General features: G+C 42.9%; 1 protein-coding gene across 1 annotated transcript in view; it reads left to right on the top strand.

The window, feature by feature from the left end:
• Positions 1–16,201, top strand: part of kifap3a (kinesin-associated protein 3a) — a 403,618-nt gene that overhangs the window by 117,575 nt on the left and 269,842 nt on the right. Inside the window, exons 7-9 of the mRNA XM_072511212.1 lie at positions 4,740–4,860; positions 7,230–7,335; positions 7,887–8,065. Coding sequence (XP_072367313.1) covers positions 4,740–4,860; positions 7,230–7,335; positions 7,887–8,065 — 406 coding nt within the window. The remainder of the gene's footprint in view (positions 1–4,739; positions 4,861–7,229; positions 7,336–7,886; positions 8,066–16,201) is intronic.

A 16,201-nucleotide genomic window follows, 5' to 3' on the forward strand; every position in this document is an offset into this window, starting at 1 on the left:
GTGAGTTAGAGGGAGAATCGGTAGGAAAAACCCTCACCATGAAAGACAGTTCTGGGATTAAAAGCTGCCAGGGTGGACTTCTGATGGCGGCCATGAGGTGACTGGTCGCGCACAAGGTCGCTCCCGCTTGGAGACTTTTTTTGGCCCATTTTACTCAGCAAACGGGCCTGGCGGTGGGATGAAAGCTGAAATAATTGAAGCTAGTTGGTTTCTCCTCCGGTGTGGTATGTCTGTAGGATATGACATGAGGCAAAAACCAAATAACGTCCCCACTCAAGATTCAGAAGACCCTCGTGGCGGAATGAAAGAAAACATGATGGACCTCGCCGTGCCGTCGTCGCCCTCCCAATTGCTGATGGAGATCATGGGGGAATTCCAGAAGCATAGGCAGGCAATGCGGGAAGACCTGTCTAAGGCGATTGAGATGGCAATCCCCCCCCCCCTCCCCCCCCCTGTGTGGCGATGGAAAGAGTGGAACGATTGGCATCACAGGGCACAATGATTCAGGAGGTGGAGAAGGCGGTCTCGGGCCAATGCGACCGTATTGTCTGTTTAGAGGTAGATGTATCAATGTTGGTTGAGGCCCACAAAATTTTGAAGGCCAGGGGAACCGGTCCAGTCATCAGAACCTGAGGGTAGTCGGGTTACTGGGGTAAATTGAAGGTATGAACACAACCGTGTACATGGCGAAGATGTTCGGGAAATTGGTTAGGGAGGGGGATCTTCATGGAAACCCTCCGAGGTGGACCGTGCCCAGAAGTTGCTGCGCAAGAAGCTGCGATCCGGGGATCTGCTGCGGGCGGTAATTGTCGTCTTCACAAGTATTTGGATAATGAGCAAAATTTAAGGTGTGCTAAGACCACACAAGAGTGTAGCTAGGAGGGTTCATTGGATCTCCTCATAAGGTGGATATGGCGGATCCTAATGGGAAGGAGGGAGAATGTAATCCAGAGTAGCCGGAGGAAACCCACGCAGACACGGGAGGAATGCATAAACTCCACACAGACATTCACCTGAGATGGGAATCGAACCCGGGTCTCTGGCGCTGTGAGGCAGCAGTGTTAGGTGCTGTGCCACCGTGCCGCCCAAAAATAGGAAAAAAAACATAATTCCACACATTTATACAAAGAGGACCAGCAACTATAAATTTGGATTATGGTTAGTGTAGACCGTGCTTCCCAATCCATTAAACAAGGGTTAAACAAGGGAGAGCTCCCAGAAACAAACGTCATTGGGATAAAAGAGGAACAAGATACAACCATATGGAGATTTCCTGTTGGACGCTCTCTTCACTTGCTGCGAACAGACCACGTAGACCGGAGGGACACCAGGCTCACGGACCAGCAGCCACACGGACCAGCCAGTTTGGAGGAAGAACCAGAGAAATCCATGCCGGTTTTTAACTATTCTTCCTGGGAATGGTGAACATACTCCCTCAACCCACAGAAATGTCCAATTAGTGTAGATTGTTGAGATTTGGGATGGGTGAGTGGATATATCTATGTATCTGTGTTTGCTGGCATTAAAGTAAATTTGTGCAACAGTAAGAATTTTCGATGTGCCGTTTAGTCTCTTATTTAAACATAGTATTTCATAACCGATGTTTGTGTGTTATAGTCTGAGTTGTGGAGGACCTAATTCTCTTGAATAAATTGTTTAATTTTAAGTCTTAAAAAAAAAAGATACAACCACATGTTTGTAGTCTCCTGGGAGGGAGGTGGAATGACTCGACATGACCAGCCATCGTCAACCCCTCAAGACGAGCATCATGGCCTTGAAGACCGGGTACATTGTGCTCCAACGACTTTTCTAATTTAATTCTGGCGTCTTGAACTTCCCTGACTTTACTTGCTCAACCACTGATGGCTGTACCTTCAGTTGCCCAGCCCAAAAGCTCTGGAAATCCTTTGTTTCATCTTTCTGCTTCTCTGTTTCATTTTCATCCTTGAAGACACTCCTTGAAGTCTATCTTTTTTACCAAGCTTTTGATCATGAGACCTAATATTTTCACATGTGGCTTGGTGTTATATTTAGTTTTATAATGCTCATATGAAGTGCCTTGAAGTGTTTTATTATGATAAAGATGGTATACAATAAAAATTGTTATTGTCAAGCCAATTGGCATATAGTGCTGCATTTATCCGTAGACCTATTTTGAATAAATGTGTAATATTTGCAATTCCTCAGTCCTCTGGCACCATCCCCATATTTAAAAATGTTTGGATGATTATGTCCAGTACATTTGTAATTTTCCAGCCTTAATTCCCTCGGCATTTGTTGGATGCACTCATCCAGTCCAGAAAATTTATCAACTTTAAAAAGCACAGCTATTCTTTCTAATACCTGCTCTTTATCAATTTTAACTCATCCAGTATTTCAACTGCAGTACTTCCTCTTTCATTTTGGCTTTGACAGCATCTTCCTTTGTAAAGACAAATATAGAGAACTCATTTAATACCTCAGTCATACCCTCTGCCTCTTGTGTAGATCCACTTTTTGCTCTCTTATGCCTCCTCTTGCTGACTTTTTACTATTTATAAGCCCATAAATAGTTCTGTATTGTCCGTTTATGTCAGTTGCCAGTCTCTTATATTCTTGTCTTTGGCTATCCTATTTCCTTTCTCATTTGCCCTCTGAACCTCTTTATTCAGTGTGATTCTCACTTTTATTATTAATCTGGTACTCTCCAGGGAGAGGCTTTGGTTGCCCTACCTTTCTCTTGGGAATTTACCTCGATTGTACCTGAACTATCGTTTCTTTAATGGCAACCTATTGTTCAGTTACAGTTCTGCCTGCACAGTTGGTCCAAATGTGGTAGGGACAGATCAATTGGCACCACATTGAAGTTGGCTCTCTTAGAATTGAACAGTTTTACTCCAGATTGCTCTTTTACCATTACCATAACTAACCTAAATCTTTTGAAACAATGACCCCTCTCATGCCCCAAAATGAGATCCAGCATGCCTCCTTCCTCATTGGGCCAGAATTATAAAATCTTTATTATTGTCACAAGTAGGCTTACATTAACACTGCAATGAACACTGTGAAAAGCCCCTAGTCGCCACGTTCCGGCGCATGTTCGGGTACACAGAGGGAGAATTTTAGAATGTCCAATTCACCGAACAGCACGTCGCGACTTATGGGAGGAAACGAGTGCCCAGGGAAAACCCAGGCAGACGCTGGGAGAACGTGACAGTGAGCCAGGAATTGAACCCGAGTCCCTGGCGCTGTGAAGCAGCAGTGTCGCCCGTAATATGGATATAGATAATTCTCCGAAGTACATTTTTAGGAATTCTTCCCTTCTTTGCCTTCGACTTTGAACATTGCTGTAATTTCTCTGCAAATTTCTTCCTCCATATCTTTCCCAGTAGTTGGCGGCCTATAGAATACACTCAGTAATGCAATAGTATCATGATTGTTTCTCAACACTAACTAAATAGCTTCTGTCCTTGACCCCTCGAGAACATCCTCTCTCTCCACCTCTGTTCATTCTCCTTAATGAACACTGTTGCCCCTTTTCCATTCTCTTCTTCCCTATCTTTACCGAATACTTTGTTTCCAGGAATATTTGGGACCCATGATGCCCTTTTTTGAGGCAGATCTCTGTATATCTATGATCTTCCCATGTGACTATTTGCACCAAAAATTCATCAACCTTATTTGCCATGTTTTGTGCATTTTCATAAATGCACTGTCAACTTAATTTCGAGCTTTCGGTCTTCCCTCCTGTACTAGAATCATAAAATCTACAGTGCAGAAGGAGGCCATTTGGCCCATCGAGTCTGTATTGGCCCTTGGAAAGAGCACCCTACTTAAGCCCACACCTCCACCCTATCCACGTAACCCAGTAACCTCACCTAACCCAGTAACCCCACCTAACCTTTTTGTTTCGGACACTAAGGGCAATTTAGCACAATCAATCCACCTAACCACATCTTTGGACTATGGGACGAAACCAGAGCACCCGGAGGAAACCCACGCAGACACGGGGAGAAAATGCAGACTCCGTATAGATAATGACCCAAGCCGGGAACGAACCTGGGACCCTGGAGCTGTGAAGCAACAGTGCTAACCACTGTGCTACTGTGCCGCCCAACAGAATTCTCCGTGCTACATAATTCTCCCAGTGTTCTGTGCACCTTCTTACTACTTCCTCGTGCCAAATCCTGATTCCCATCGCCATGCCATCGCAACAGCACACGCAAGCCACCCTGACGGGATATTTGATTCTAGCCTTTATTGACCACACTTCCTTCAGAGCCGTTTCAAATTTACAGGAATCTAAGCCCTCCCTCCTGCACCAACTGTCCAGCCACGCAGTCGTCTGTTCTTCACTCTTATTTCTATTTGCACTGGCGCACGATACTGCAAGTAATCCAGATGTTACTACATTTGAGATCCTGCTTGCTAACTCTCTTTATCTCGCTCCTTAAAATGTGCATTCTGGACCTCATTCCACAACCTCTCGCTGTTCACTCTCCTCCCTTGGAGTGATCTGCAATCACTCATCTTTGACCCTGGCATCATTGAGGCACTAGACTTAATATTTGTCAGTGCTTGGAGATAATACTGTTTCAAAAATGTTCTTGCATTCAGAATCCTATAGTACATTTTTCATAGGCACATTTTAGTTATACAGATGCAAATTCTTCATAGTGTGACATTACAAGTCAGCTGGATCTTGGGCAGTAACTAACAATTTGCTGTGCGCCACACTGATTCTACTTTGTGTCTTACAGTTTCTCTCAATTTCATGGGCTAATCACCCACTATAAAATTGGTGCACTCTGTATGAACATTATTGACCATGAACTGAAGAGACATGACCTGTGGCAAGAAGAGCTTCATAAGAAAAAGAAGGTAGACATCCTTTCTTGTATGTAACAAAATCTAATGCCAGCAACAATTGGAAAAGTTGTCTTTTTATCTTCAATTAAAATATTTTGCAAATAATTGCCACTGCAACACGTACGTTTGGCTTATTTGTGAATAAGAAAGATGAACAAGAGTAGGCCATTCAGCTCCTTGAGTCTGCTCCGTTATTCAGTAGATTATGACTGAACCAACCATGGCCTCAACTCCATTTCCTGCCCTCAAAATGACCCCTTGTAGATCAAAAGTCTGTCTAACTCTGCCTTGAATATATTCTTTGACCCAACCCCCACTGTTCTGCAGTAGAGAATTCCAAAGATTAATGACCCTCTGAGAGAAGAAATTCCCCATCAGTTCCCCCTTAAATGGGAACCCCATATTCAGAAACTGCCCCCTATTTCTAAATTCCCCCATTGGGGAAACAATCCTCACACCATCTAAATTGTCATGCCCTTTTGGAATCTTCGATATTTCAATAAGATAATTTCTCATTTTTGTCAACTCTGAAGAGTATCGACCTTACCTGTTCAACTTTTCCTTCTGTGTCAACCTCTTTGTCCCAGGAATCAATCTAGTGATTGTTCTCGGAACTCTTCCAATGCAAGCATATCCCTTCTGAAATTAGGAGATCAAAAGTGAATGCAGTTTTCTTGCTGTGGTCTCACCAATGTGCTGAAGTTATAACACGATTTCCTTACTTTTTGTACACCCAACCCCCTTGCAAGAAAGGCCAATACTCCATTTGTCATCCTAATGACTAGCTGTACCTATATGCTAACATTTTGTGAATCATGTATGGGGAGACCCAGATCCCACTGTAATACATAATCGTATAGTGTCCCTCCATTTAAATATGTTGCTTTCCTATTCTTCCTACCAAAGCGGACAACTTGCATTTTCCCATATTATTACTCCATCTGCCAAATTTATGCTCATATACTTAACCTATCTACATCCCTTTACAGACTTCTAGTATCCTTCTCACAATTTGTTTTCCCTATTATTTTATTATGATTTTCTAAATGTACTCCTAATAATGTCTTAATGTATTCCCACATTTTCCCAATGACAGATATTAGACTAACTGAAATGAAATGAAAATTGCTTATTGTCACAAGTAGGCTTCAAAGAGGTTACTGTGAAAAGCCCCTAGTCACCACATTCCGGCGCCTGTTCGGGGAGGCTGGAACGGGAACTGACCTATACTTTCCTGTTTTCTGATTCTCTTCTTTCTTGAATAGGAGCATTACATTTGCAATTTTCCAATCTTCAGTGACTTTTTCAGAATTAAGGGAGTTTAGGAAGATTGCAACTAGTGCATTCACTATCTCTGCAGCCATTTATCTTGATATCCGATGATGTAGGTCATCAGGTCCAGGGGACTTGTCAACTTTTAAGTCCCATTAATTTTCCTAGTACGTTGCTTGTATTCTAGTGTTTTGACCCTTTTTTCTTACCATTCTTGGGATGCTTTTAGTGTCGGGTGAAAATAGACCCAATTGTATTTTCTCTACAATGGTTAATCCTGGTGTCCTCCCACTGAAAATGAAATTAAACCCTCATCCATTATCACCAAGGGAGATTGATGTTTACTCCAATGGAGATTTTTGATATATCTAGTTTTAGCCTTTGATGTTGAGACCAGAACTGATCAATGCATCAAGCATGATTCATAGTCAATGGATACTTACGGTACTACTAATTGAGTACCTGAACGTGGGAAGAAACACTCCCAACAGTGTTACACCAATTACTTATTCAGAAAGAATTTTGAGCCCTCTTTTGGAAGTTGAGAGAAGAAAATGATGAGTGGGGGGAAAAAAGAGTTATAATTGTGTGGAGGAAGAATAGAAAATAAAATACTTGCACTTCATAAAATATTCCATATTGACCATAGGAGATAGGGTGTTTCTTAATCTTCAGTCCTCCCAGCAACTTTGAACTGGAACAAAAATCACCCAGCCAGTTGTTTGATTGCCTCACAAGTTGTTCTGATCTGACCATTCCCTGTATGTCCTCTGCAAATATAGTTGACAAGAGGTCTGATCTGTTCTAAGTAACTGAACATAGTGCAATTAAAAGAAAAGTGTGCAAAATTAGTTATAATTATGTTTGTTTAAAATTAAGATACTGGAATGTTTATGTTGAGAATTCTTCCTATCACAGTGCCTTATTTAAATGAAAACAGAATTTTCCAATTTTGCATTGATTATATCATATAAGAATGGTACATTTATATTTATGGAATTATTTAATCACACATTAAATAACATCATGAGCTTGGTACATTTACATTTATGGTATATCATTTAATCTCATAAATTGTTGTAATGAAAATGATGATTCCTTAACTTTAGTCTTCACTTGAAGATGATGCTGATAACCAAGTGTTGAAGAAAGACTTTGAGAAAACATACAAGAAATACCAGGGTTTAGTTATCAAGCAAGAGCAACTGTTGAGAGGTAGGTACTGCTGTTTTTTTAAAGTGAAAGTAAACTGCGATACAACATAGAAGTAGGATTAAGGAATTTTGGATCCATCGTCTTCCTTCAAACTAATGGAAAAGATTTTCTGCATTATGATTTATAATGAAATCAGTCATTTCTTCTGTAACGGGCATTTATGGTTTTGTTGGAAATAACAATTTGTGGAAATCTCCTTCCTCGTGTATTCTGTTGTACGTACAAAAATGTATATATAATGGACGTATAGTTGATTTATTTGCATGAAAATTCTGATATGAATGAATGCAATTTTCCAGTTCCATTGAACAGTGTAATTATTTTAAATGGATGGTACCTAATGTGTAATTTTTGTTTGAGCAAGTATTCAGTCATACTCTCTGTTAATTTGGTTTTGTTTCATGTTTCCTTTCTTTTAATCGCTTAAGTGCTTGTGTGTAAATCGGTTACATTTTACGCGATTACTTATTGCCTGGAATTATTTAATAGCACCAAACTCTGCATTTTAGTGATTTAAAAAAAAAACAACCTTATTTTGTGTTCCTTACTAGTTGCTTTCTATCTTCTGTTAAATCTGGCTGAAGACACGAGAACTGAACTGAAAATGAGGAACAAGAACATTGTCCACATGCTTGTGAAATCACTTGACCGAGAGAACTTCGAGTTGCTGATCTTAGTGATGTCCTTCCTAAAGAAACTCAGTGTATTTGTGGAAAACAAGAATGATATGGTAGGTAGACTGGAATGGATTATTGAAGAAAAATTGTAGGGATTGCAGCATAGTTTATCAAGTTGAAATTCGTATTTCCAAATGTCAAAATGAAGTTGAAAATCAGACCAACAAGGGAATAAAACATGATATTCCGTCTCTGGCGAAACTAGGGATGGGCAGCGACACTTAGTTGAGACTGCAAACAGTCTGATCTGGTTTATAGCCAGTTGTAAGTTTGAGTTAATGTTTGGGACTTTTAGTCACTGATCACTCTTGGCAATGAGGCATTTCAGTATAAGTAGCAGTAAGTTTATTATGCAGAGCCACAAGGGGTACAATAAAATGATACTTAAGGCGGTAGTCACAATCTGGCCTTACGAACACCGTCTCCAGACTCTCTGGTTGATTGGGGTGCTGTCTCTTGCTGTTGTCATGTTCTTGTTGACCGTATTCTATTTTATGTTGGTTACGCGCCAAGGGTCTCAAAACTCTTCTTATACCCTTTTTGGATCTACCCTTGTGCCTTATTAGGTGACTGGTCATTTTACCATTGAGCAGCATAAAACTCATTTTACCAAACCTGATTAATTTGCTGTTATTTCATTTTTGACCTGATTAGTTTACCATTATTTCACAACTGTCAATTGCTGTATTGATAGCTAATGCACAACATTTTTTGTTTATTAAGCAGAAGGTCCTTTAACTGACATAGTTAACACAGCACAGTTCCTTATCTTGGTTATTATCTAATTGTACAGGTCAGCAGAGGAAAATGTTTATTCAAGCTTCCAATCAGCCAAATGTAAGAATATCCCCTGATACAGGCTCTTATTAGCCTGACATTTTCTTTCCACTATCTCCCAAACGTTGGAATCTTACAACACTTAAAAATAATGCCTCACTTCTTAGCATTTTTCAAATACATATTCCATATTAACCTACAAGCTACACTGATCATAATCCAGGGCATTGCAAACTGTGGGTCGCAACTGTTGATAAATTGTTTTATCCTTCTGAATTTGTATGTGTCTTTAAAGATATAGCTGGGGTGAAGGAATAGTGAATATTTGAATAATTTTCTTGTATTTGTATTGAAATCTTTCCACTCTTTTTTGCCTGGTCTAATATAGTTCATTTCTTGTTAAATAAATGTCTGATTATTTTTGTTAAAAGTTCATCAGACTCTTGTGAATTTGTTCAGTAGGTTTTTTTTTAGAAACCGTTGAAATCTACCAAGCTAGGTTTCACTCTGGGATCTGACTTGTCCAATATTAACATGAGCTTGGATTGCAACACAACCAACAGTGGGGTCATGAGGTGAGATAATGAGGTCACATGTTCTGAGGCAGTGTGACTGGAACATGGGAACATTGGACTTGGAGCAGGAGTAGGCCAATCGGTTCTTTGAGCACGGTTTGCCATTCAATAAGATCATGTCTGATCTGGTTGTGGTCTCAACTCTTTTCCTGTTTGCCCCTATAACCTTTTACATCCTTTACTATCAAAAATCGATCTTAACTTGGCTTTGAATAAATGCAATAACCCAGCCTATTTTGTCTGGGAAGGAGAATTTCACAGACTAACAACCCTCAGAGAAATGAAGTCTCCTCTTCTCCATCCTCTCATTTTTAAACGGTATCCACCCTGACAAGCTTCTTCACTATCTTGAATGATTCTGTAAAACCATCTCTCATTATTCAATGCTCCAATGGATATAGGCCCAACCTGTTCAACATTTCTTCATTAAGATGAGCCCTTTGTCCCATGCCCTGAAGCTTGGACTAATTTCTGACAGCTGTGAGGAGGACCTTTAAATTTTTATATTTTTGTTGGTGGGTGTGGCCTGCTGACTGAGTCCTGCTTGATGCTGCAGGTGCAAAAAAAGGCCTGTGAGGCTAGGCAGAAAGGCGTTATTTCGGAGGGTAGACGAGCTAATCTCAGAATTTGTATGGGCAGGTAAGACGCCCAGGATCCGGATGGCTTTTATTGCAAAGAGGATGGCGTTTTCTCTTGGCAGGTATACCAATAGCCTAGTCGTGGTGTGGTCCCTCAAGATATGGAACCAGCTGAGGCGGCACATTGGAATAGCGAGTATGTCAGTATTGGCCCGAATATCTGGGAAACATAGGTTCGTACCAGCAGGGATAGACGCAACGTACAAGAGCTGGCATAGGGAAGGGGTAGAGCAGGTAAGGGACCTGTTGGTAGAAGGAACGTGAGGTTGGAAGAGCTGTAGGGAAAGTTCCAGCTGAGGGGGGGGTTGAATTCAGGTACATTTACGGGATTTTGTACATAATGAGCTCCCTTTGTTTCCTCCGCTGCCAAAGTATCCTTTACTGGATAAGTTGCTGACCCAGGTTGAGCTGGGGAAGGGAAGATTGTGGATATTTATGGGTGGTTGTTGGAGATGGAGGAGGCACTAGTGGAGGAGATCAGATGGAAATGGGAGGAGGAGCTGGGGATAAAGTTGTGGGGGGGGGGGGGGGGTCCTGGAGTGAAATTATGCATCAGGTGACTTCAACATCATCCTGTGCCAGGATGAGCCTGGTGCAAGGGTCCATATGACTTGGCTCATATGAATGGGTTCTTCCCCGACGTAGAGGACAAATGCGAGAGGTGTGAAAGGGGGTCTGCAAATCATATAGAAGATAGATAGAGCATGAGGAAGCCAGTCGGCCCTTCGAGCCTGCTCCGCTATTTATTATGGTCATGGCTCATCATCCAACTCAATAGCCTAATCCCACTTTCCCCCCATATCCTCTGATCCCCTTTTCCCCAAGTGCCACGTCTAATTCCTTCTTGAAAACAAACATTTTGGCCTTGAACTATTTCCTGTGATAACGAATTCCACAGGCTCACCACTCTCAGGATGAAGAAATTTCTCCTTATCTCTGTCCTAAATGATCTACCCCGTATCCTCAGGCTGCGACCACTGGTTCTGGACACGCCCACAATCAGGATCATCCTTCTTGCATCTGCTCTGTCTAGCCCTGTCAGAATTTTATAGGTTTCTATGAGATTTCCCCTCATTCTTTTGAACTCCAGAGAACACAATCCTTCTTTAAAAAATATTTTTATTAGGGTATTTGTAGTTTTTATAATAATAATAACAATAACAGCAACATGAACATGGTACAATAAACATTTCCATCCCCATCACATTCTTCCTCTGAGAAAGTCGACGAACGGCTTCCACCTCCGGGCGAACCCTAACATTGATCCTCTTAGGGCGAACTTTATTTTCTCGAGACCCAGCCATGTCACTAACCCAAGTCTCCAATTTCAGGGATTCTGAGTCCCTCCACATCAGTAGGATCCGTCTCCGGTCTACCAGGGCAGCAAAGGCCAAGACGTCAGCCTCTTTTGCCCCCTGAACTCCCAGCTCATCCGACACTCCAAAAATCGCCACCTCTGGACCCGACACCACCTGTGTTTTAAGTACCGTGGACATAGCCTTGGCGAACCCCTGCCGAAACCCTCTAAGCTTCGGGCATGCCCAAAACATGTGGACATGATTTGCCGGACTTCCCGCGCACCTTGCACACCTGTCCTCTACCCCGAAAAACTTGCTCATCCGGGCCATCATCATATGTGCCCGGTGGACTACCTTGAACTGTATCTGGCTGGTTTAGCACACTGGGCTAAATCGCTGGCTTTGAAAGCAGACCAAGGCAGGACAGCAGCACGGTTCAATTCCCGTACCAGTCTCCCCGAACAGGCGCCGGAATGTGGCGACTAGGGGCTTTTCACAGTAACTTCATTTGAAGCCTACTTGTGACAATAAGCAATTTTCATTTCATAGATTTTCATGGAATTTACAGTGCAGAAGGAGGCCATTCGGCCCATCGAGTCTGCACCGGCTCTTGGAAAGAGCACCCTACCCAAGGTCAACACCTCCACCCTATCTCCATAACCCAGCAACCCCACCCAACACTAAGGGCAATTTTGGACACTAAGGGCAATTTATCAAGGCCAATCCACCTAACCTGCACATCTTTGGACTGTGGGAGGAAACCGGAGCACCCGGAGGAAACCCACGCACACACGGGGAGGATGTGCAGACTCCGCACAGACAGTGACCCAAGCCGGAATCGAACCTGGGACCCTGGAGCTGTGAAGCAATTGTGCTATCCACAATGCTACTTTGCTGCCCCTTAATCAGGCTGAGCCTGACACATGATGAGGATGTGTTAACCCTGCTTAAGGCACCCGCCCACAGACCTGCCTTTATCTCTCCCCCTAGCGCGTCTTCCCACTTGCCCTTTAGATCCTTTATCGGAGTTTCCTCCGACTCCATAAGTTCTTGGTAGATATCTGATACCTCCCCCTCTAGAGAATACAATCCTAACCGACTCAATCTCTCCTCATACATCAGTCCCACCATCCTAGGAATCAGTCTGATAAACCTTCACTGCACTCCCTCTACAGCAAGAACATCCTTCCTCAGATAAGGAGAAAAAAAATGCACACAATATTCCAGGAGTGGCCTTCCCGACGCCCTGTATAATTGTAACAAGACACCCATGCTCCTGTACTTGAATCCTTTGCCAACTGCTGTACCTGCATGCTTACCTTCAGTGACTGGTGTACGAGAACACCCAGGTCTCGTTGCACATTCCCCTCTCCTAATTTATGGCTATTCAGATAATAGTCTACCTTCTCATTTTTGCTACCAAAGTTGATAACCTCCCATTTATCCACATTAAACTCATCTGCCATTCATTTGCCCACTCACTCAACTTTTCCAAATCTCACTGAAGGACCTCTGCATCCTCCTCACAGCTCACCTCCCACCCAACTTGGTGTCATCTACAAATTTGGAAATATTACATTTTGTTCTCTCATCTAAATCATTAATATATATAGTGAATAGCTGGGGTCCTGTCACCGATCCCTGTGGTACCTCACTAGTCACTGCCTGTCAATTTGAAAAAGACCCGTTAATTCCTACTATTTGTTTCCTGTCTGCCAACCAGTTTTCTATCCATCTCAATACACTACCCCTAATCCCATGCACTTTAATTTTACACAATCTCTTATGTGGGACTTTGTCAAAAGCATTCTGAAAGTCCAAGTAAAGCACATCCACGGGCCCCCCCTCATCAACTCTATTAATTACATTCTCGAAGAATTCCAGTAGATTTGTCGAGCATGATTTCCCCTTCATAAGTCCATGCTGACTCTTGTCTGATCCTGCCACTGTTTTCTAAGTGCTCTGCTATAAAATCTTTGATATTGGATTCGAGAATTTTCCCCACTACCGACATCAGGCTTACTGATCTATAATTCCCTGTGTTCTCTCAACCTCTCTTTTTTAAATAGTGGGATTACATTAGCTACACTTCAATCTGCAGGAACTGTTTCAGAGTCTACAGAATCCTGGAAGATTACCTCCAGTGCATCCACTATTTCTAGTGCCACTTCCTTGTGTATTCTGGGATGCAGATTATCAGCCCCTGAGGATTTATCGGTCTTCAGTCCCATCAATTTCCCCAACACATTTCTCTACTAATATTAATCTCCTTCAGCTCCTCCGTCTCACTAAACCCTGCATTCCATAACATTTCTAGTATCTTATTTGTGCCCTCATTTGTGAAGATATCCCAAAGTATGTATTCAGCTGCTCAGCCATTTCTTTGTCCCGTATTATACATTCCCCTGTTTCTGATTGTAAGGGATCGACATTTGTCTTCACCAGTCTTTTTCTCTTCACATACCTGTAGAAACTTTTACAGTCAGTTTTTCTCTTCCCGACAAGCTTAATCTCGGACTCTGTTTTCCCTATCTTAATCAATCCCTTGGTCCTTCTTTGCTGAATTCTAAACTGCTCCAATTCTCAGACCTGTTGTTTTTCGTGGCCAGTTTGTATGCTTCTTCCTTGGATTTCCCATGAGCCATGGATTGGCCACCTTTCCTGTTTTACTTTTGTGCCAGACAGGCACCATATGTTCTGGTCTTGTCCAAAGTTGGGGGGATTTTGGGCTTCAAATTTTGAGAAGCTGCCGGAGATTGTGGAGACGAGGGTGGCGCCGTGCCAATTGGTGGCAATTTCCTGTGCTTCAGAGCTTCCGGAGCTACTAGAGGGGAAAGGAGTCGATGTTTTGGGCTCCACCACTCTGTTTGCCCGGCAGCGAATCCTACTGGGATGGAGGTCGGCGGCTCTGCTGAAAGTGTCATTGTGGCTGTGGGATATGGTGGAATTCTTACAATTGGAGAATATTAAGTTCACTCTGAGAGGGTCAGAAGAAGGATTTTAAGTCAGATGGAGGCTCTTTCTGTCTCTATCCAAGGATTTGTTTGTCGCCAGTGGGTGGGGGTGTTGTGCAAGTTAAGGGGAAAATGACAACTCTTTGTGACTTGGTTGTATCTTTTGTTGTTTGCTTGACTTATTGACTGTTTGGAATAAAATATATTTAAAACAAAAAGAAACAGCGACAAATGGTTGCTGAAGATTTGATGAAGGTGATTGAGGGGGCCTTGGCACGTATTCATGTGACCTTAGACAGATTGGATTAGGGGCGGAGGTACAGGGGATGGCGATTAAGAAGATGGATGAAGTTCTCAATGATCATAGTGAAAAGCTCCAGATAGCAGAATTTTAAGGATTGTTGGTCTGCTGGAGGGTTTGGAATGTACAAGCGCCACTGACTATGTTTCTAAGATGTTGGGAAGTTGGTGGGGGAAGGGGGTCTTTTCACCCCTCCTGGGTTGAACCGAGCCCATCGCTCGCTGAGACAGAAGCCCAGATTTGGGGGGTGCCACCACGGACGATAATTGTCCAGTTCTACGGGTACCTAGATATGGAGCTGTCCTTTGATAGTCGAAGGACACTCGAGGGGTGGAGGTTCAGGGGATGACGATTAAGAAGATGCTGGGACCACAACTTTTCACAATATATATTAATGATCTGGAAGAAGGAACTGAAGGCACTGTTGCTAAGTTTGCAGATTATACAAAGATCTGTAGAGAGACGGGTAGTATTGAGGAAGCAGGGGGGCTGCAGAAGCATTTGAACAGGCTAAGAGAGTGGGCAAAGATGTGGCAGATGGAATACAACGTGGAAAAGTGAGGTTATGCACTTTAGAAGGAGAAATGGAGGCATAGATTATTTTCTAAGTGCGAAGATGCTTCGGAAATCAGAAGCACAAAGAGGACTTGGAATCCTTGTTCACGATTCTCTTAAGGTTAACGTGCAGGTTCAGTCGGCAGTTAGGAAGGCAAATGCAATGTTAGCATTCATGTCGAGAGGGCTAGAATACAAGATCAGGGATGTACTTCTGAGGCTGTATAAGGCTCTGATCAGACCCCATTTGGAGTATTGTGAGCAGTTTTGGGCCCCGTATCTAAGGAAAGATGTGCTGGCCTTGGAGGTTCATGATCCCTGGGATGAAGAGCTTGTCGTATGAGGAACAGTTGGGGCCTCTGGATCTGCACTCATTGGAATTTAGAAGGATGAGGGGGGATCTTATTGAAACTTACAGGATACTGCGTGGCCTGGATAGAGCGGACGTGGAGAGGATGTTTCCACTTGTAGGAAAAACTAGAACTAGAGGTGAAAATCTCAGTCTAAATGGACGATTCTTTAAAACAGAGATGAGGAGGAATTTCTTCAGCCAGGGGTAATGAATCTGTGGAACTCTTTGCCAATGCAGAGAGAGTATGGGGCTGGGTAAAAATGGAGAAGAGCTTCTGCACAATGGAGCAGACTGGGTAAAAATGGAGGAGAGCTCCTGCACAGGGACACCCCTCAGAGCACTGGCGACGGCTGCGCTCCCATCTACCCCAGACAATTACTTGAAAAAGCCAGTGTTACTGGCCACGCTCCGAGCGTGGAACCAACTCAGACAACACAACGGACTATTGGTGACCATCTGCTATTGCCCCCATCTGCAGGAATCTTTAATTTTGCCTGGCGACATTGGACGCCTCCTTCAAAAGCTGGAGAAGGATGAGGGGACATTGACAGTAGCGAACATATACGTAGATGACAGGATAGCAACTTTGGGGGAACTGTCAGAAAACCGACAGCTCACAAAAGGGAACGAGTTGTGAAACACGCAACTAAGGAACTTCCCCCAAGGAGACAGCAACATTCCCCGACGACCAGGACACTGCCTGCTGGACAAACTTATGACCGCGGTTGAACTTGTGCAC

Source organism: Scyliorhinus torazame, chromosome 7, assembly GCF_047496885.1.
Source record: "Scyliorhinus torazame isolate Kashiwa2021f chromosome 7, sScyTor2.1, whole genome shotgun sequence".
NCBI classification, from domain to species: Eukaryota; Metazoa; Chordata; class Chondrichthyes; order Carcharhiniformes; family Scyliorhinidae; genus Scyliorhinus; species Scyliorhinus torazame.